The 21936-nt window shown below is 35.1% G+C and overlaps 1 protein-coding gene across 5 annotated transcripts in view; it reads right to left on the reverse strand.

Annotated features, from left to right (window-relative positions):
* Positions 1 to 21936, reverse strand: part of LOC135223768 (rabankyrin-5-like) — a 221518-nt gene that overhangs the window by 15485 nt on the left and 184097 nt on the right. For all 5 annotated transcript variants that reach the window (XM_064262532.1, XM_064262531.1, XM_064262536.1 and 2 more), the window contains 8 exons: positions 16553 to 16723; positions 13233 to 13306; positions 11675 to 11871; positions 8541 to 8741; positions 7925 to 8076; positions 1970 to 2165; positions 948 to 1143; positions 378 to 490 (listed from right to left, as the gene is read on the reverse strand). In XM_064262532.1, the coding sequence (XP_064118602.1) occupies positions 378 to 490; positions 948 to 1143; positions 1970 to 2165; positions 7925 to 8076; positions 8541 to 8741; positions 11675 to 11871; positions 13233 to 13306; positions 16553 to 16723 (1300 nt within the window). The remainder of the gene's footprint in view (positions 1 to 377; positions 491 to 947; positions 1144 to 1969; positions 2166 to 7924; positions 8077 to 8540; positions 8742 to 11674; positions 11872 to 13232; positions 13307 to 16552; positions 16724 to 21936) is intronic.

The raw sequence follows: 21936 nt of genomic DNA on the forward strand, positions 1-21936 counted from the left end.
AAAATAAATGCAAGAATATAAAAACTAGTACTTATAACAAAAACATCCAACCAATAACTTTTACAGAACTAAAATATATTTTGACAATAAGCACAATAATAGAGTAAACTTTAAAAAGAGTGCTGATAACATTAACAGGTGAATGCAAGGAAGGTGAAGCAGAAACACATTTCTATAAACAAATTAAAAATAATTTATATGTTAAGTGATAAGAAGGTTCATACTAAAAGAGACAAGAAAATAAAAAGGCACTTCAAAGGGTTAAAAATTCTATATATTATGAGCCACTACTATAAAGATACATAATACAGTACTTCAGATTAGTAAACATCAAATTAAACTAAGAGTTTTTATCAGTAACTCAAAAATATGTTTACCTGATAATTGAAAATGTTGACTCCATGCTTATTTGTAGTACCAAGACAGGCTCCAGAGCGAACTAATACACGGCACAATTGTCCTGCTCCCCTCATGTAAGCCAGTAACAATGCTGTTAAAAAATGAATTCATGTAATATTAAGACAGCCACTGTATGGAAGTCATAAACTTTGTCTAGAAACAAATTCATGCACTTTCATTGAGAACCTAACTTTTATTATTACTATATATTATTATTATTATTATTACTATTGAACCATTCCATTATTGGGTACACTGAAAATGATGATCAAGACAAATATCTTAAATGATTTGTTTCCAAATCTTTACTTTCACAGTGTTTGTTATGTATAAATAAAAAAAGCAAAAAGAAACTGGTTAAGAAGGATGTCCATTAAAAACAGTGGGTCAAATTTTACTGGGTTAAGAAGGGTGTCCATTAAGAATAGTGGGTAAAATTTCAAGTTTGGACAAAATATTCTAATAATAATTTTGGCCAGAAATGCTGTATCTTTTATATAAACACATAAATCGTTCAAGAAACTGGACTGGTATATACATTAACTTACGAGAATTGCCCTCAACATCTACTTTGTTAAGATCATAATCTGGCATAGTTTCCAGGAAAACTTCGGCAATTGCAGCAGCATTATCCTTTGGATAGTTTGCTAACACATGAAGAGGATTCTGTCCACGAAGATTTACTGCACCAGCATTAATTCTTGATTCTATAAGAAGCACTTTTACCACTGCCAAATGACCCTCCTGAAAAGAGAAAATTATTTGATAATTATTCACTAGTTTACAATTAATACCTCTTTCCCTCCTAGCTCTTCAACATCACTGACAGTATAGTTAAACTAGAAAGCCATTTTTTGTAGACAGTATACCAAATGCGTACATTTGTCTGCCCTATTCCCACGTTCTTTGGCACTGGCTATGACATTTACCTAGCATTTAATGCTATCACAATGCCTTCATTGCTGCGGCACCAAGGATTTAAACACATTAAATTCTATGGTATATATGTCCAATGAATAAATCAACAATTTCAGTTTTTCGTTGTTTACAGCTCTGCTCCATACAGTCTGATAGCTGCTGGAATCACCACTCATGTTCTGTTCTTTGCAAAAATTCTTACTAGTGGAATGGGCACCCAGAGCAAAATTTAAACTTACGGGTGGCAAAGGGGAGCACCCTGAACACAGATCTAACTTGTGACCCTGTCTGTTTGTATCTTCTGAAAGTTTGTAAGCAGGGTTGTGTCTTTTATATTCTGATGCAGTCTTATCTTTTTCTACAAGTTTTACAATAAGAAAATTATCTGAAACCATGAAGTAATTGTAGACGAATGACATAATCACAATCCATTATAAAACTTACAAGTAATTTTTACACCCATTACCTTATTTAACCAGACCATCTGCTCAATTTCTGAAGCTTTCTGAGGCTGGTATAAAAGTCTGATTTTAAATAATACATGTACTACTACATCTCATGATGCAGATTTTGAAATACATTCTCAAAATTATTTAATAGCAAGACAGGATATCAATAACACTTGAACAGTCATGAATTCTTTTGATCTTACTTTTACTGCTACATGAAGTGCATTGTTGAGATTATCGTCGACAGCATCAAAACGAACACCATTTTCCAAGAAGATGGAAGCTAAATGTGCATGATCATGAGCTGCAGCCAAATGCAGCACTGTTTGTTTTTGAGGTGTTAACTCATTAATAGCTCCACCACCAGCCAATAATAAATTTCGAACAATCATCTCGGACCTAAGGAGAAAAGGGTATTAAATGTGAGTAAAACTGGAATGACATTTTACATAAATTACAATTATATCTGGGTAATGTAATATATTTCTAAAATATTGAAATTAACTTATCACTAAAACCATGCATTACAACACAAGTTCTTACATACAAATGCATTTAATAATATACTATATGGCTGTAGAACTCAATTCCCAATGTTCCCAGACTCAACAGTTTTATGTTATTTTTGTTAGAGTCTCACTATGCATTTGCCCACTGGATCATCAGTTATGTCCCAACCAACCTCACTTTTTACATAAACTGTTTGTCAAGCAACCACGATTCACGGGGTTAAGATGAGGACACTCTTTGCATGTTAACATGTATTGTGTTATAAAAATGTAGTGTTTCACCAAAACCCAAATAATTAAAACAAGCATCTGAGTTGCAATTTGAGGGAGGCTGAGATTTTTTAATGATACAAAGTGTTTGCATATATGTGCAGGATGCAGTAGAAAACTGGGGGACTATTAGGAGTTTGGAATAGAAGTTTCTAGTAGCTTAAGGTGTCAGGTGCATATTTTACAGCTAAGAAGTCAATTTGCCATCATCATGAGATGTTGTAACCAAAAATCGTGTAAGTATCCATCTCCTGAAAGGGACATGAAAGAAAGAGGAAGGTAAGTTAAGTATGAAGAAGTGGTGGAAGATGGTTCCCAACTTCTTTCCCCCACAGGTAAAATGACCCACACCACTAACAGTCCCAAGGTATGGCTCTCAAGGGGACTTTGTAGGACTTAACGATGATGGAGGGATCCCAGTTACTAATAAAGAACACACATTAAGCCCACAAAGTCTGAAAACTTGCCAAAGGATAAGCTTTATATCCTTTGATGGTAGAGATGGAAAACTTTCTGCTTCTATATAAGAAAATCTTCTGCCTATGAAGCCTTACTAAGTACCCTCCATTTTCCTGGTTGTTGTGGAAGGAATCTGACAGTGCAACTACTCAAGGAACTTATTTCAAGTTAGAAGATTCCTGGTAATATCTAATACAATAAAGAATATATGCACTGTGGCTGATGGGAAGCATTCGGTCATCCTCATGCTGTTGGAGGCTTGGAACTTCTTCAACATGTAGAACAGAGAGAAATTGTTAAGATTTGTCACCTCAATGATCAACAGGGATCTTTTGTTTTGCAATAATTGTGTATGAAACTGTACAATGGCATGCAATAGTGGTCAAGAATAAGTTTTGGAAGTCTGGATTACTTTTGTTGTAATCATAGAAGGTGATTCACCAAAAAATTATGAAATGACCATAAATGCATCAAAATGGCAAGTGACAGGTATAAATCAAATCAGAATTCCTTTATCTGGACTGAAACCACTGGAATTTAAATAAAATGCATTGATACTCTTTCTCGTGAATATCTTCACCATTACCACAATTGAGGGCCCCAGAACCAGAAAGTCGTATATGCCACTTCCATGGATTTGGAGTTATGCATACTGGTAGATTTGGCAACCTTTTCTCTGTGTATTTGAGGCATTTCTAGGCCATTCCACCATTTACATACGGTCGAAATTCCTACTGGGACAGTCGGAATTATCGATTTTAGCTACAGGAAAGAACATGACTTCGAGCGGTGCTGGCAGCCGCTCGGACGCTTCATGAGGACCAGATAGACGCATATCACTAGCGCTGATTAAGCCAATGAGAGCGTGCGTCACTTCGCGGGTAGCGAATTCTAGGCCAATGAGCGTTTTTCCCCATAAGGCGCGTGTAAGCATCGACCAATCACCGCGCAGCTTACAATCTCCCGCCAATGTTTACATCTCACTTCAGTGATCATAGCGGGAGATTACGATTATCCGTTGTGTTGTGCTGTTATTTTGTCTAAATTACTCTTTATTTGAGTACATTATGTCTTCCTCTGGCAGTAATAATAGTCGTAGTAGTAGTAGTGGATGAGGGTCACAGCTGGTAGCGATGTTTGGAGCTAACAGACTGCAATCTGATCGAGTTAAGTCCCCTTCACATTGCAGCTTCTATTAAAGGATGGGGCCCTAGTAGTAGTATAGTAGTTAGTAGTAGTAAAAAAAAAATTATTATGATAAATATTTTATTAGTGTATTATTGATGGTTAAAACATCATGGGTGATTCAAGGTTATCATCGTCAACATCATTATTACAACATCATAATATTATTATTTCTATCATTATTATTATTATCATTATTATTATTATTATTTTATATTATTCATATTATTATGACAATAGTATTTACTATTCTATTTAGTATTTTCTTGTGATTGATTATAAGTATCGATTATTAAGATGATGAAAGGTTATCATCATCAGTGTCCATTATTAGTACTAATATTATTGTCTATCATCATATTATATTACTATTACAGGCGGTCCCCGGGTTACGACGGTTCCGGCTTACGACGTTCCGAGGTTCGACGCTTTTTCTTAAATATTCAATGGAAAATCCGTCCCTGGGTTACGACGCTTGTTCCGAGGTTACGACGCTGACGCTTCCGACGCTGACGCTTCGACGCTGACGCTTCCGACGCTCCGAGTTAACGACGCTTTTAAAAAACGCATGCTATGATAAAAATCCTTTATAGTTTAGCACAGTTATATAATAAAAATATGTTTTTGGTTACATTACAACAAAAGTTTTGAGGTTATGATGATTTTTGACACTTTTTTTTTTTCGTATTTTTTGAATTTTTTTAGTGACGCGCATATGCGGAACTAGTTTGCGGGGCGAATGAATACACTAGCTTGGGATGCGCAGTTTAAAACAGTCCAAAAGCGGCAAAATAATGAAAATCATTGCTTCGTTTCCAGTACATAATTAAAAAAAACTAAGTTTCTGGTTAGATTACAACACAAATTCCAAGGTTACGACGTTTTGTTATGCTTTTTAACGATACCTCATATGCAGACTAGTTTTTGAGCGGAGGTGCATAAATTAATTAACGCTATTAAACTGTATGGTAATTGACCTCGAACAACGACCTCGGACGGTCGAGGACGCCAAGCGTAACAATACGAAAGGACGCCCACTTCAATCGCGTGTCTGCCTGAAGTTCAGTCAGTTGTGTGCTAAGACGTTGCTGAAATTCCTTGCCATTTTCGCAAATTTACAAATGGCTCCTAAACGCCAAAGTACTTCCTCCGATGATAGTTCATCCAGAAGAGGAAGGTCATCACGATGGAGGTCAAAATATGACGTGGTAAAGCGTTCGGTGAGAAGGGAAACTAACACCGAAATAGGCCGTTCTTTAGGCTTGAGCAGGACCACGGTGTGAACCATTGTGAAGGACCAAGGAACGTATTCTGAAGCATGTTAAGGATGCTGCCCACCGATGAGTCAACGGTGATAACGAGAAGCAACGTAGCCAGAGCATTGTTGAAATGGAGAAATTGCTCATGATCTGGCTGGAGGACCAGAACCAGCGACGTGTTCCGGTGAGCTTAAGTGTGATCCAGGAGAAGGCTAGAGCGCTGCATGAGGTAAGGAATTAATTAACATACATTAACTAAGTTTTATACATGTTATATATGTGATATTAAACCACTGTATGGTGCATATTAATTGTATGTAACTTACTATGCATAGAGTACTTACTGACATACTAATTATTTTTTTTGTTACATTCCAGAACCCCCTGAATGATGTAGGCTATGGGGCCCCCCACATAAGACTTTGTGCATCCAGGGTTACATAGCATGACAACTTTAAACTAAAAGTAAGGAATTAATTCACATACATTAACTTTTTTACTCTTGATATAACTCAAAGTAAGGAATTATAAACTAAAAGTAAAGAATTAATTAACATACATTAACTCTTTTACTCTTGATATCTATAATTTACATATTGCATTCAGGACTTTGTGTAGTATTTTGTACTAATTGTGTTATACTTTTACCTTCCAGAGCTACCAGACTGGATTTTAGTGTACTCCAGGATCTACCAAAAGGATTACATACTAGTGTATCAGTGTATAATAGTGTTTAGTGTAATAATCTAACCTAAGGATTAAGTGTAGTACATTGTGCTTTATAGTGTCACAAGAGTTTAATAAAGAATTATACCTTCAAGAACCATCCTTTGCCATTGAAATAACCACACTACACATCATGCAATACTTGCATGTCACACAGGTAAGGTCTCTCTAACTTTTTCTTAGTTTAAGGCATATTTCCAAGTGTCGTTCCGGCTTACGACGATTTTCGGCTTACGACGTGCCTCAAGAACGGAACCCCCGTCGTAACCCGGGGACTGCCTGTATTATCATCATTATCATTATTATTATTATTATTATTATTCCCATTGTTATTATTATTAATATTATTATTATCATTATTATCATTATTATCAATAGCAACTCGGTTTCTTATCACAAAAATGTATCGTCTTTTCAGCACACTATTATTACTTATCAATATTATTATTAATAGTATTATTATCATTATTATTACCAGTATTATTACTATTACTCTTATTAATATCATCATCATTATTACAACAATATGATAACACTTTATTATCATTTAACACATTCAATTATGGTTTAAGTGCTTGTTATGACTCAAATATTAAAAAAAAATGGGAGTTTGGCAGACATTTTGAATGCTAGCGCGCAAGCGCAACCAACAATTTTTTTCAAATTTTCACAAAAAACTTATAAAGAGTATAGCTTTCATATGAAACTAAGTTTAAATCGATATCTTTCTTAGAACCAGAGTAATGAATGATAAACTTTGAGGCCAATTTACTCATTTTTTAAAAAGTGGCATATACGACTCTCTGGTTCTGAGGCCCTCAATTAAGCTCAAGAAGATCTACTTAAGGCATGAATATGAATTTCTGAGCCATCTCCCTCATTCACAACAAAATGGTGCCAAAGACTCAGTTACCACTTTGAAAGAATAAACTATTTTATATTTTAAAGACAATGGGACACTTCCCTTTGAAAGATGATTTCCTCTTCTATACAATTATAGATGAAGATCCTACATTTCATTGTTGAAGGATAAAGCATTAAACACTTGATAATTTTAACTTTGTAACCAATCAAGTGATGAAGAACAGACCTGACTGTTTGTGAGACAATGCTAAAACTACAGGCAGTCCCCACATATTGGCAGCATTGCTTAACACTGTTTCAGTTTTACGACACTTGGCTAACAATGTTGTTACCTAAATATTTGGCACCGGTGAGTGGTTTATCGATGTCAGTAAGCAGTTTATCTGCGTCACTAAGCAATTTATTGGTGACAATCAGCACTTATGCTGTCACAAATCCCATTTATTACCATAATTACTGAATGTTCCGGTTATCAATGATTTTCGGTTATCGGCCCTTGGCCGGGAACAGAATACCATTATGGGCACTGTGAACATTTTTGTTAATGGTTGCAGATCATGTTTTTAAATCTTAGTAAATTTGTCAAAAATTTGTCAAAGCAGACACCCTAGTAATGGGTTAAATTTCTGTAAGGCAGCTTTTAACTTTGGCTGTAAATTTCAAAGCTTCCTAGTACTGTACTGAAATTCACTTTTATACATTCCTTGCTGGAATATATAGATAAACTACCGTAGTGCTAGAATGTACTCCATTAGTTGATGTACACAGAAAATGAGGACATAATCTACTTGTTTTCCTGAATAAGTTATAACTACTAGAACTGTTACATCATATTATTCAGAAGCCTTACTATAATAAGAACAAGAGAAAATTCAATTTCACAAACCCAGTCAGTGTTGCAAGGTGAAGAGGAGTAAGAGACAACTGATCTTGTGTACGAGTGTGCATGTCCACGTTGATACTTAGAAGGAAAAGTACACTTTCTATGTCCTTCTTCTGAATTGCTATATGTAGGAAATTGAAACCCTTATGATCATACTGTAAAGAAGGAAAAACATGATTGTTAGAAAAAATTATGAATTAAAATCTTCCATGATAATAAACTGAACAAAAATACTTTTATTGCATAAAAATAAAATATTTCATTAATATATTAAAAAATTTTATAATTTCATAAAATTATAAATAACAAATAACCTACAATGAATGTTCAGAGTATTAAAATAAAATTCATATCTAACAGCATTCCAGTTGTGACCTTTCATGAAATAAAAATATCTGGCTATTACAACAGTAAGAGTCATATTCTTCTCAAAATATTAAATAAATGTAAAGGAACAAACTAATGACAACCCTTATTAATAAAAGGAATAAAGCAAATAAAGTAAAAGGCATACACAAGACTAAGTATACATTGGATGTACAGGACATCCTAATGTAAAAGAACTTCAGTACGATAAAAAACTTTATTTCCCTTGCCAGTATGCTTTTGAATGAGTTACCTGTTCTGCAGCTTTAGGTTCTCGATTAAGAATTGCCTGAGCAGCTTTGTTATTCTTGCGGGACATGGCAGCTGCAAATGGAGTAACACCTGCATTATCACGCACAGATAGATCCAAGGCAGGATGAGAGAGGAGGAGAGCAATAATATTTGTGTGGCAATTTTCTATAGCATAATGAAGAGGAGTTTTGCCTTCAGCATCCTATAAGTAGAAATATAAAATTAATATAAGCACAGTCCTCCATAAACTGGAAGATATAAACTGTTTCAGAGTATTGACAATTATATTTCAATAATACTGTATCTCAACTTTCATAAAACAAATTTCTGGCTGCATCTTTACAAGCTGTCTTAGAATAAACTAGAATGGCATTCATACTTACTGCCATCTAACTAACCAAAATTTAAAACTGCAAAGATGTATCACAAACTAATTTTTACTAAACAAAAATTCATTAACTAATACATTGGTCCCCCCTGTATTTGTGGGGGATGTGTACCAGATGCCCCCACGAATAGTTGAAACCCTTGTAAAAACCCTGAAAACAGCCTATTTTGGTAGGTGAAACTCAAGAAAAACCCACTAAAAATGTTTATACCAGGTTTTTTAAAGTTTTATCACAAAAATTACATTTTATGATGAAATGATATTAAAACCCCAAGAATTTCGGGATATTTCTCAATAGAAAAATTCTGCGAATAGGTGAATTTCCTGCAATGAATGTATAAAAAAAAATATCTGTGAGAGAGAGTAGTGCTTTGTAATGTGAGGTATGTGTACGTATGTAGAGGCACTCATTCATTGACTTAAAAAAATACAGGCATCCTTACTTAACACGCTACCTTTTTAGCAACTGTGCAGGTTTATAACCAAATCCTTTTAACAAAGCTGCAGCAGCAACAGTAATGAATGACTCAAACATTTTACACTAGTACATACAGTGCACTGAATCAACTTGAGAAGGAATACAGGAAAGTGTAAACAAAGTTTGTACAGTATGTAGAAAAGGTGCAGCATTTGTACTATGGAATAGTTCCTGAGAGTGGAACAGAAAATGAATGAACTTCTATGATGTTATTGTGAAATTTATGAAGGAAATTACATAGTAGGCCACACTAGCAAGTCTTCTCAAAAGTTACACTTTCCACCCCTTACCCAGGCCCTCCACATCTAAACCCTGCTGATAAGTAACTATACAATGATCATGTGATGACTCTAAATTACCTCAAACTATCATCCCTGAACACCCTAATATCATTTCAAAGTCATGTTGCAAAATTAAGTACAGTACCACTGTTACTCCTAAGTATCCCCTACCATTCAGACATACATTTTCTTTGGCCTTCGGTATCGTTTTGTGCATGCTATAATGCACCGGGTGTACAGTTTACATATAGTATTGATATTTTACTGTGTTGAAAGATGATTTTGAAATTATATTTATTGTACAGGTATGTACTTTAGGATAGCACTGTTGTACAGAGCATATTAAAATATGTGAGTACATAGTTTAGAATGATGGGACATGACTGCCAACGAGAATGCTATGTTTGTATGTCATGCTAATTTTTTGTGATTATGTACAAATACATTTTTGAAAACAAAAGTTATTTAAACTATACTACATAAGTTTTTGGTTTATGTCTCTTGTGGTTAGTCCTCACAATCTCCCATAAATTTATTAACAAATTCTTGTAGCAAAAGATCTCTCTCTCTCTCTCCTCTCTCTCTCTCTCTCTCTCTCAGAACGTTAACATTGTAATAAACTTTTTCAAAAGATCCTCTCTCTCTCTCTCTCTCTCTCTCTCTTCTCTCTTCTCTCATCTCTCTCTCTCTCTCTCTCTCTCTCTCTCTCTCTCTCTCTCTCTCTTCTCTCTCTCTCTCTCTCTCAGAACGTTAACATTGTAATAAACTTTTTCAAAAGACATAAAATATACTTCGATTACTGTATTTTGCTGTGTTTATACATTAATATTACATTATGGTACTATAATCAGTACAGTAAATCATATTTTTTTTAACATAAATGTACTATTCATTCACAAAATATAGTTTTGTGCAGCAGCCATATCAGGAAAATAGAGGAATTATTTGTTAGCTAATACACTTTAGTTTGCAGAACTGCTAAAGAGAGGAATTGAAAACTGGAAAGAATTTATCTCTCTCTCTCTCTCTTTCTTGTATGTCAGTACTGTACAGTACATATCCTTTTAATGAAAATAATATTGATTACTGTACCATAAGCATAAAAATGATGGAGGTATTGTTGCCATATTTTTTGCTTTGTCTGATTTATTGTACCATATTTAGTTGACTATGATTACCACACATAATACACACTAGAGAATAGTTCATCACTCTTGATGTTTCATCTCTAATCACCATAAAAATATTAAAAAAACAAATTTCAAGTAAGCAACACTCAACATTCTACTTTCATCCTAGCCAGTTTCAGTGCCCATGAAGTCTCGTCCCCAGCTGTTCTCACTCTCTCTCAGATAACAGAAGATTGATTTTTTTATGCATGTATGCATGTTTATTTTTGTACAGTATAGTTTTATATATAAAAATGATGTTACTTTCTCTTTCATTTTTTTATTTTTCATGTTACATACTAATTATAAAAGTTTTTGCATTTCAATAAATGCAGATGGGAAAAATAATTAGTGGGTACATTTGTGATTTTGTAGGATTTTAAATCAGCATTTTACTATTGATATTTTGCTGTTTAACATTAATATTAAAAAATTAGCAAATTTTTTATATAAAATATATATTTAGTTATGAAAATAAATTGAAAATACAGTAATTAGCGAATATTGGTCTTGAGAAATTCATGAATTAGTGAAATTTCCCCAGTGGACAAGTGAATGCGTAATGTGTTCCACAAAAATCAGCAACAATGTGAAACGCGTAAAAACGGAGGGACACTGTAGTTACAACCAATGTTGAGGCTTTTTCACAACAACATTTAGAGTGACTGATAATATATCAGATATCAACAGTGTGGAGCTATAGTACTTTATACTGTATTTATAATGGCAATTGCCTAAAGACAACACATAAGTAATTGATTTTTGCAGCTACCACTCATACAATAAAATTAAGATAAAAAATATTTTATATAGACTTGCCTTAGCATTCACTTTGGCTCCATGTTCTAGTAATGTCTGAACAGTTTCTTCTAATCCCCAAGAGCAACAAAGATGTAGAGGTGTTTGCAAGTCCTTTGCTTCATCACCACCTGTTCCACCTGGACCTGGTTTTCGAACAGCATTTACATCGCATCCACTTCGTATCAAGAAGCATGCAATATCTTCCCTGTTCTCATCTGTAAAAGAAAATAATCAAAATGACACTATCTAATAAGAAAATGTCAGAAAATGATCTAGCTTAAACAATCATTAGAATTTCATGAAAGTTCAAACTTGGTTCAAAAGCCTTTTTGTCAAGCAGACTGACATGAGTCACTTCCTAGTTTGTTATTTCTCCTTCTGTTTTACTTTGTTATTTCTCCCTCTGTTTTACTTTCTTATTTACCTTTCTTGTTACTGTTTTTTATCTCTTATTCATAGTCTAAATCCCATTATCATTTTCTGTAAGGGGCTGCTTTCCCTACTGGGGCCTTCAGCTTGTGGTATTCTGCTTTTCCAACTAAGGTCATGCCTGACTTATAATTAATAATTTATAATAATAATTTGACAAAATTTGCTATGATACTACTACAGCAACTAAATGTGAAAATACCAGTGGATGCTGTTCGTAAATCTAATGGCGAATACAGTTAGCATTTCTGATGAATTTCTATCAGTATGAAGTTTCTTGTGCACTGAACAGCTTTAAAACACTGAAAGGTCTTCACTGTGTACCACTCTGTTACATCAGATTTAAATGTGGCTGACTTGCATATAAAATTTTTCAGTATTTACAAGCCTAAAATAAAAAAAGCATTCCATACTTTATTGTACTGTCTTCTTGACCATAGAGAGCTAATTCTTCCTAAAGTAGAAGAGTAAGTTAACCATAAATAACCCACAAAGCTTATATGGTGCAAGAACCATGAAAAATGATGGAAAGCTTCACAGATAAACTCCAATGGAATGTCACAATACAACAGATGTGAACTTTACCCTAACCTGAATCATGAGGAAAATAGCTAGCTTCACAGATATTTCATTTTAGTGAAGAAGGTTGCTCTACAAACACTGCTGGTCAATTAGTCTCATTCATTTCGACTTTGAAATGATTATCAAAACAAGGCTTAAGGCTCATAAATGTGTGCATGTGCTTTTTAAACTTATCGAACAAAGAAATTGTTTTACATAAAACCAAGTCATCACAATTTATTTGTTACTCATCATTACATGTGAGCCCAGAAGAATTTCCATTTACTATAAGATTCAAGTTACGAATAGAAATCTTAAACTAAGTTATGACAGCTTCTTATCAGAGTTCCAGTCAGTAGTTTCAACAAGGTATTAAATGCATTTTTCTAAATAATTTACTTTATACAACGCATTAACATTACCTTAAAAATAAACAGCATCCACTTCCCAATTTCCAAAAGGAACACCATTCACCTCCCAATTTCCATGTTTCTTTTTAAATAACTCAATGGTAAATTAAAGTTCATATTTCAATTTCTTTGGTAAAGGCAGATAAAGCTGTGAGTCAATACTATACAATACTTACCAATAGCCTTATGTAATAAAGTCTGAAGACAACCTTCTGGTCCATCACTCCAGTTGTCTGTGTCTACGTGATATCTGTAACAGAGAACATAACTTACTATATATATATTATAATATATGTATATATATTATTATATATATAGATATAATATATATATATATATATATATCTATATATATATATAGTATACTTGTTTATTTTATGTTAACTCAAGAAAGAAGGAATGTTACTGGTGGCCTACCTAGATGATTGGCTAATCTGGGAAGCCACCAGAGGAAAGTGCTAACAAAACCTGAGAGTGGTAGTCAACAGACTCCAGTCAAAAGTTTCTTAATAGGAACAATTCCTGCCTTATGTATAGCAGATGTTTTCTGAGGCTGGGACTTGGTTGTGATACTCTTCGTGGCCAGGTGTGTCTTCCCAACAGCACTCAGAGCAGAATAAGGACGGACCTGAGGATTCCTTGAACAGTCCAACTTTTCCTGGCAACAACGAAGTCCGAGCCTGTTACAGTTTGGTTCTGTGGTAGATCTAATCCTGAGATTGTGACTAAGATTTTAAAAGAGTCTGGCTTTCACACATAAGGAATAGGCTTTGTGGTTGCCTTTATCTGAAATTGGAAAGATACTCTGTCTGTGGACCTGGAAAGGGTCTTTGGCCAACAGACCAACCTGACTCCACCATTTGTATGAGTGATAATAAACAAGGATGCCTCCTCGACAGGTTTGGGAGGCCATTAGGGGGATTGTCTGTTATGGGGAAGATGGTCACCTGTTCTGAGGGAGTGTCATATCAGCATCCTGGATCTACTGGTTCTTTCCATCTGAGAGAATTGACACCTCCAAAAACAACCCATATTTTGTTGGTCCTGGACAATAGGACGAGTGTCTTAACCTAGAGGCTAATCTAGAGAGAAGCTCATGCTGAGCTCCTCTCAAGTCAGAAATTGCTAAAATGCTTTCACATTAGGAAGGTGCCCTGTTTGCCACATGCAAGAACCATCAACTTCAGTGTGTGTGTCTGAATCTGGCCACTCAGGCAATTGCAAAAGATCCATTCCTACAAGATTTGAACAAATGGAGGTTGACAGCATCCCTTTTTCCTTCATTGTCCCAAATTTTGAAAGCTTTGAACACTTTACTAACAGTCATTGGTTCCTTATTTTTTCAATAATAGGCAAGACAATAGATTTCACTGTCACCCACTGTTCTATCCTAGACAGAAGGATGGGAAGTTATCTACGCACCCACCTTCCTGAGCAGTGACCTTCATGTGGATTTTTAAAATCTAATCTACTGTGAAGTATACACATTTGCCGAATAATGCTAAGCACCTTGTAAAAGAAACTACAGACTTCATCCATCCAAATTATCAGTTATGGAAAATGTGGTTAGATTACCTCCACAATGAGAGCTCAGTTGAAACAGTTTTACATTTAATTATGTATCTTTTGAGGGCAAGCCCCTTGCTATTATAACAATCATGGCAACAAGGCAGGATTTTGGGAACCCTTGCCTTATGTATTGAAATTGATTCTAACATAGAAATGTTAATTCTGTTCTTCAGTCTTTACACTGATAGGTTAGCTCCTTCAAGGTTTCCCATTACCTGGTCCCTGAATAAGGTTCTTATCTCCTGTCATCCCCTAAATTCAGTGGGCCCAATACAACTATAATTCATATGCTCCAAAAGGCAGTCTTCTTGACTGCTTTGGCATCAACAGCTCAGATTAGCATACTGGGTTCTTAAGACAGGGGCAATATTTCATCTCTCATACACTTAGTTGTCACTTTCCATTTTCTCCTGGTCTGTCATTTATGGCCAAGAATGAGGGAAAATCCCCTTTCCTGGTAAAGGAACTCAGTCTTTTATATATAAAATATTATGCCCAGTTCAATCATTCAAGGTTTACTTACATGTCACAGCAAACATCCCAGATGATCCTATTTTTCCTACACCCTAGCACAAACAAACCACTCTACATGGGCTGAGAATGATTTCAGTGTCCCTCATTAAAAATGGCAGACCCTCACTCCTCTCCTAAGTCGCATGACATCCAAAAGGGAGTACGTCATTAACCTTCTTTCTTCAGAAATGTTTCCTTCAAAGAAGTTTCCAAGGTACAGAGTGGTTATTCAAGTCAGTATTCCTGAACCGGTATTGGCACAATAATCCTGCAGCCAGACCTGACATAATTATGTAAGTCACCATAGAACCACAAGGGATAATACATTATAGGGTTGTGTGTTTCTTATTCTTTATTGCTAAACCTTAAAAAGTATCTGGAATAAAGAAAACCAAGTTGATGAGATAACCTGTGACTTTACATTGAATAAAAAAATTCCTGAAATACTATTGCCATGAGAGTGGTGGTCTTGCTGAGATATTGCAAAGGAAGGAGTGCTAATCCTGCAGCCAGACCTGACATAATTAAGTAAGTCACCTTCGAACTAGTACATACAAAGAATAACAGTACATCTACTGATTCACGTGTTGCTTCCAGTTTTTTATGTCCAGAATAAAGAAAATGTTTAACAACCTGTGACTACACTTTGGACCAAAATTTGATATGGGTTGTCGGAATTTATTTATTGGGAACAAAGCCATTTCATCACCTGTCAATTTCTTTTGTGAGCTCCTTTGAGGATGAACAGAGGCTCAAAATACAGATTTTTAAAAAGGAAAAACCTTTTTTTGTTAGCCACCATGAGTCTGCAAACCCATCCACTTCCTTGACTAAAAGGCATGAGACTGGGGTGGACATTTATCTTGCACAGACTTGGCACATAAATGAGGAGGATGGCCGATGTACGTGCTATTACCCCATCTATGCAAGTTCTTTATATTCTATCACTGCGCCAACAGCACTATTCTGGCTGAGACTAACTATAAAGAATTCTTTGTAAATTGGTTGGTCTGTCTAATGGAGCCTTGGGGGGGGCCATGATAGTAACTCCTTTGAGGACCCAGCAGCTACCAAAAATAGGTTTTTCCTATGTCAAGACCTGTTTTATGGGTACACTACAATTACTAGTAAATTAATGAAGACCTTTTTCTTAGAGATCACCAATTACAATAAATGCCCTAGTCTATAGCTACTGCCTGTGATAACAGTGCTGTTTAAAATTTACCAGAAAAGTTGAATTATTATAAATTTCAAGAAGTAGACTGCATGTGCTGAAATTATTTGTCTTTTTCTGAATTTCCTACTTAAATAGAATGCATAACTAAAAGGTTCAGGTAATCACACAACAATCATTAAAATACATGTCTCTACTATCTACACTATTTACTCACAACACCAAGAGATAGATCCTTACTGTACTAAAATGGAAGCAATGTCCTCTTGTTTAGAATTAAGGGCCTGCCAGAGCGGAGGTTCAGGTGAATTCGGATGTGACTGATCTGCTCCTTTGCCACAAAGAAGACCTACAACAGCTGAAAGCCCTTCAGTGATGCACATCTGCAGAGGTGACTGACCATCTCGATTCCTATGATAAACAATAGTTTACATTTTAACCATTAAAGTACATAATTCATAAAATTACCACTTCCACTGCATACTTCATAAATTGGTAGTTAATCTTCAAAAAATTGTTTCTTACTCTTAATAATAGCAGTAATTGTTTCTTACTCTTAATAATAGCAGTACTAGTTGTGGCCAGGAGCACCCTACCTTTTAACTACAGAAATAACTTTCAAGTACATGAAATACAGGACATATTACTGTATTGTAGAAAGAAAATTTGTGAAGACAAACTAGATGTCTTCCAGCTAGCATGATAGTCAATTATTGTGGCTAAATGGCATTTAGTACAATTGCCATTTCAAGCTACTTTGAAAGATCAAATTGCCATTTCAAGCTACTTTGAAAGATCATCTTGAAAAATACCATACAGGTACACACAATGGATTCCTTTAGTAAGACTGATTATAATTACTGTATAGTACAATCATTAATGCTGTACAGTATAATCATTAATACTAGACAAGTGTTCAAAAACATTAATTCAACAATTCTCAAAATACGCTTTGAAAATATATCTTTTTTGTATAAGAATTTTCCATCTTCCTACATGAATTTTATTACAGATCTAAAGTACAAAAATGTTTAGTAAAATAAAACCCTCTCTTTACAAGTAAAACATACATAAATGAAGGTTGTAACATATTTTACTGTATAAAAATTTATTGCTTTATATATCCATACTTATTCGTAAAGTACTGTAGATGTTTCTATAAGATTCGATTTAATAATTCACACAGATAAACAATTCCATTAATATGCATTTCCCATGTTAGAATATATCCAAGCATCCAACATGTTGATGTTCTTTTATCAATTATATAACTATTCTCTTATAAAAGACAATACAGAATTAAGGCCAAAGACCAAATGCTGAGACCTATGAGGTCATTCAGCGCTGAAACATAAATTGACAGTAAAAAGGTTTGGAAGGTGTAACAAGAGGAAAACCTAACAATTGCACTATGAATCAAATGTTAGGAGAGGGTGGAAAGTAAGATGGAAGAAAGGGAATATAAAAGGAGTGAAATGAGTTGCAGCTAGGGGCTGTAGGAATGCTGCAAAGAACTCTAAGTAATGAATTACCATAATAATAATGAATTATAATAATATAAAAATATGCTAATATAAATAAGATACTTTTTCATATTTTCTCTTCTCATCAAACAGACTTTAGTGGTAAACATATAAAATAAGGTCTTCACACTCCAGCTTATGCTGGTACTCTCTTCTTACTGCCTTAAGTAAAGAGGGAGACAGAAATTTGAAAAGGAAAGAGGCCAGTTAACTCCTCCATTTCACATTCATACCATCATTTTAGACAAGATACCAACTGACCTGCCAGGGGTACTGGATGAGTTACACCATTTGTTGAGCAGCCACCAAAGGACCCAAGGAAATTGTGTCCAAGGACCTCTAGGCAACCTTATTTATATACAGGAAATTGAAAGTGGTTTTTCATAACAATGAACCCACTCTCAAATTTCAATGAACATACAGACACCTTCTTAACATTGCTCAATTTTGAGCTTCGATATAGTCACAGACCAACCATCATGATCATTTTAACAGATGTGTTCTTAATTGCCAGAAGGGCCGTATTCCTCTGAGTTCTTATGTGCCCCATCCAGTTCACTTCTCCTGATGTGATTCATCTGAGGATTACTCAGTGTGAAGTGATATTCACATGCCCAATCACCAGTCCAATGTATATCATCATACATGTAATTACAGAGAGACTTCCCTCTGTTCTGACAACCTCTTCACCAGATCATTGTCTACTGACCGAATGCCTTTAATGGACCGAAACCTCTAAAATACAGGCAGTCACGGCCAATGAGTCAGTCTGTATATGTGAGCCGAAGACCTTTGGAGTCGTGTTACATCCGAGGTGACACTCTACACCCAAAATCTTAAAAATATTAGTCGAAAAGGGATACTGGGCAACCTCCAGACCTTGAGATATTAATTCTACCTATCAGTGGTGCCTCTTCCCCACACGAACCTGGTACCGATGATTGTGCTACGATAAACTTTTATCAGTCACTCATCTTGGGTCCTCCTTAATTACTGGAACCCATTCTTCCGTTCGGGACATGGAGGAACAGGTAGAACCTAGAGTTTGCGTCAAAGCACGTCCTCTCTTAAAGGCGGTAAGTAAAATAACTAACGGGGTCACGGGTTAAAGCGGGGTATGTGGGTGGCAAGCACAGATGCCAATACAGGCAGTCCCCGGGTTACGACGGGGGTTCCGTTCTTGAGACGCGTCGTAAGCCGAAAATCGTCGTAAGCCGGAACGACGCTTGGAAATATGTCTTAAACTAATAAAAAGTTATAAAAACCTTACTTGTAATCCTTTGGTTACACTACATGTTGTTTCCTGTAGTTTTATGTACAACCTGGAGTTATTTTCATAAAAGAATGTTGGTTCTTGAAGGTAAAAACTATTGTAATCCTCTGGTGACACTACATTCTTGAAGTTTTATGTACAACCTGGAGTGATTTTGCCAAATCTTGAGGGCTACAAGAACAGCTGATTACTATTTACGTATCATATAGACTAATTAAAGTAAACGTATCTTTAAATAGGCTTATATATTAGTATCAACAAAACATTTCCTGCTATGAGTCAGAGGCTGTTTAATGAAACGAACACTTCTCTGTCCTATCTGTTCAGAAAATAAATGTTACGGTGACCATTGTTGCCAAGGCGTCTCTCTCTCTCTCTCTCTCTCTCTCTGATCAAATTACACTGGAACTTTGACATACGATTGCCCTAATTTACGAATGTTTTGAGATACAACAGAAAATTTGCGAAAATATAAGCTTTGATATACAACGAAATATTTGAGATACGATTTTGCGATGAGTGTTAGTTGTATAGGCGACCGATAAATGGCGTTCACTCTGATTGTTTGTTGGTGCTGCATGTTAACACGTCGTTGTTTAGTTCGTTGTATTTGCGCCTATTTTTCGTGTTATTTTGTCTATTTTATTATTAACCATGGGTCTCAAAGCTAAAGACAAAGCAAGTGATAAGAAAAAACCCAAGAAAATTATTTCGATGGAAGCAAAACATGAAATTATAGCAAAGCATAAAACCTTCCAAAGGCATCACCATTATTTCTAAACTACAAACTGATTAAAATAAAAAAATAAAAATCAGTTTAGCAATGTTATTTCATTTGTGTTTATTACGTAGTTATTAGTGTACATAAGTAAATAAAAAGAGAACAAATCGTTCCCTGCCACCCTTCCCTACCTCCTCCCCCTGCTGGCCTCACGTCATCTTTCGTTGTGGTAAGTAAAATTCCTTTCTTTTTTTTAATTGATTTTATTAACATTTATTATCATTTATCACATTGCTGTTATTTTATCATTATGTGTGTTATTACTCGTTTATTTGTGTATAAATTGTGTATATTATATGTAATTTAGCTGTGTTTAGGTGTGGTTTCATACCGCTAGAACGGATTAATACATATTACATTATTCTAAAGTGGGAAAAAATGCTTGAGATACAACTGTTTTGATATACGACGATGGTAACGGAACAAATTAAATTCGTATGTCAAGGTTCCAGTGTACTGGATAATGTCTCTCTTTGGATACTTCGATTTTGCCAAATCTTGAGGGCTACAAGAACAGTTGATTACTATTTACGTATCATATATAGACTAATTAAAGTAAACGTATCTTTAAATAGGCTTATATTATTAGTATCAACAAACATTTACTGGCATGAGTCAGAGGCCGTTTAACGAAACAACGAACACTTCTCTGTCCTTAACTCGGAGCGTCGGAAGACACCTCTCTCTCTCTCTCTCTCTCTCTCTCTCTCTCTCTCTCTCTCTCTCTCTCTCTCTCTCTCTCTCTCTCTCTCTCTCTCTCTCTCCTTGTAATCTAACCAGAAACTTCGTTTTGTTATTATTACTGGAAACAAGCAATGATTTTTTTCATTATTTGTGCTTTTGGACTGTTATATGTAAACTTTGCGCACCGCAAGCTAGTATGTATTCATTCGCTCGGAAAAACTAGTTCCGCATATGAGGCGTCACTAAAAATCATAGAAAAACATTACGACATAAAAAGTGTCGAAAATCATCATAACCTCAAAATTTTTGTTGTAATCTAACCAGAAACTTATTTTTATTAATATACTGTGCTAAACTATAAAGGATTTTTATCATAATATGAGTTTTTTAAAAGCGTCATTAACTCGGAGCGTCGGAAGCGTCAGCGTCGTAACCTCGGAACAAGCGTCGTAACCCAGGACGGATTTTTCCATTGAATATTTAAGAAAAAGCGTCGTAACCTCGGAACGTCGTAAGCCGGGAACCGTCGTAACCCGGGGACCGCCTGTAGTCCCTTGCGAACACAATTATTTTAAACTTTACCTGTTTCCAGCTGGCACTGTGTATTTATCCTAATGTTAAGACTGAAGGGTTGTAAGTTATGAAAAATACAAATTGGTTAAAAATTTGTCATGTTTGTTTGTTTGTATGGTGTTTTTACGTTGCATGGAAACAGTGGTTATTCAGCAACAGGACCAACGGCTTTATGTGACTTCCGAACCACGTCGGGAGTGAACTTCTATCACCAGAAATACACATCTCTCACTCCTCAATGGAATGGCCGAGAATCGAACTCGCAACCACTGAGGTGGGATGCCAACACCATACCAACCACACCACTTAAGTGCTGAAAAATCTTATGGGTAGCAAGAAAGGGGCTTTTACCTTTTTGGCACCTGTCAGAGACAGTATTATGCTGTGCATGAATTACCATATTGATTACAACCAAATCATGAAGCACAATGTCTTAGCTGAAAATATGTCATAAGTGCAACAGTGTATAGATTTAAAAATTACCTTCTAATGGCTGCTATTGATTTCAAGCCCTTCACATATCTAGACATATGGGATTCAATAAATCTAATAAACACATAAGTAACAGTGACAGACTATGAACAATGGAATGACATAACATTAGACAGATAAGGATTAATGAAATCAAATCTGTCAAGTATTTTCAAACAGTGTCATCCAGCATATGTTTTCTAGAGTTGAAAATTAGCAAAAGACTACAAAGGGAAAATCAAACAATGGGCAGGATGAGTAAAATTTGGATATCAAATAAAAAAAAAAAAAAAAAAAAAAAAAAAAACATTCAGACATG

This window comes from Macrobrachium nipponense, chromosome 10 (genome assembly GCF_015104395.2).
Source record: "Macrobrachium nipponense isolate FS-2020 chromosome 10, ASM1510439v2, whole genome shotgun sequence".
NCBI classification, from domain to species: domain Eukaryota; kingdom Metazoa; phylum Arthropoda; class Malacostraca; order Decapoda; family Palaemonidae; genus Macrobrachium; species Macrobrachium nipponense.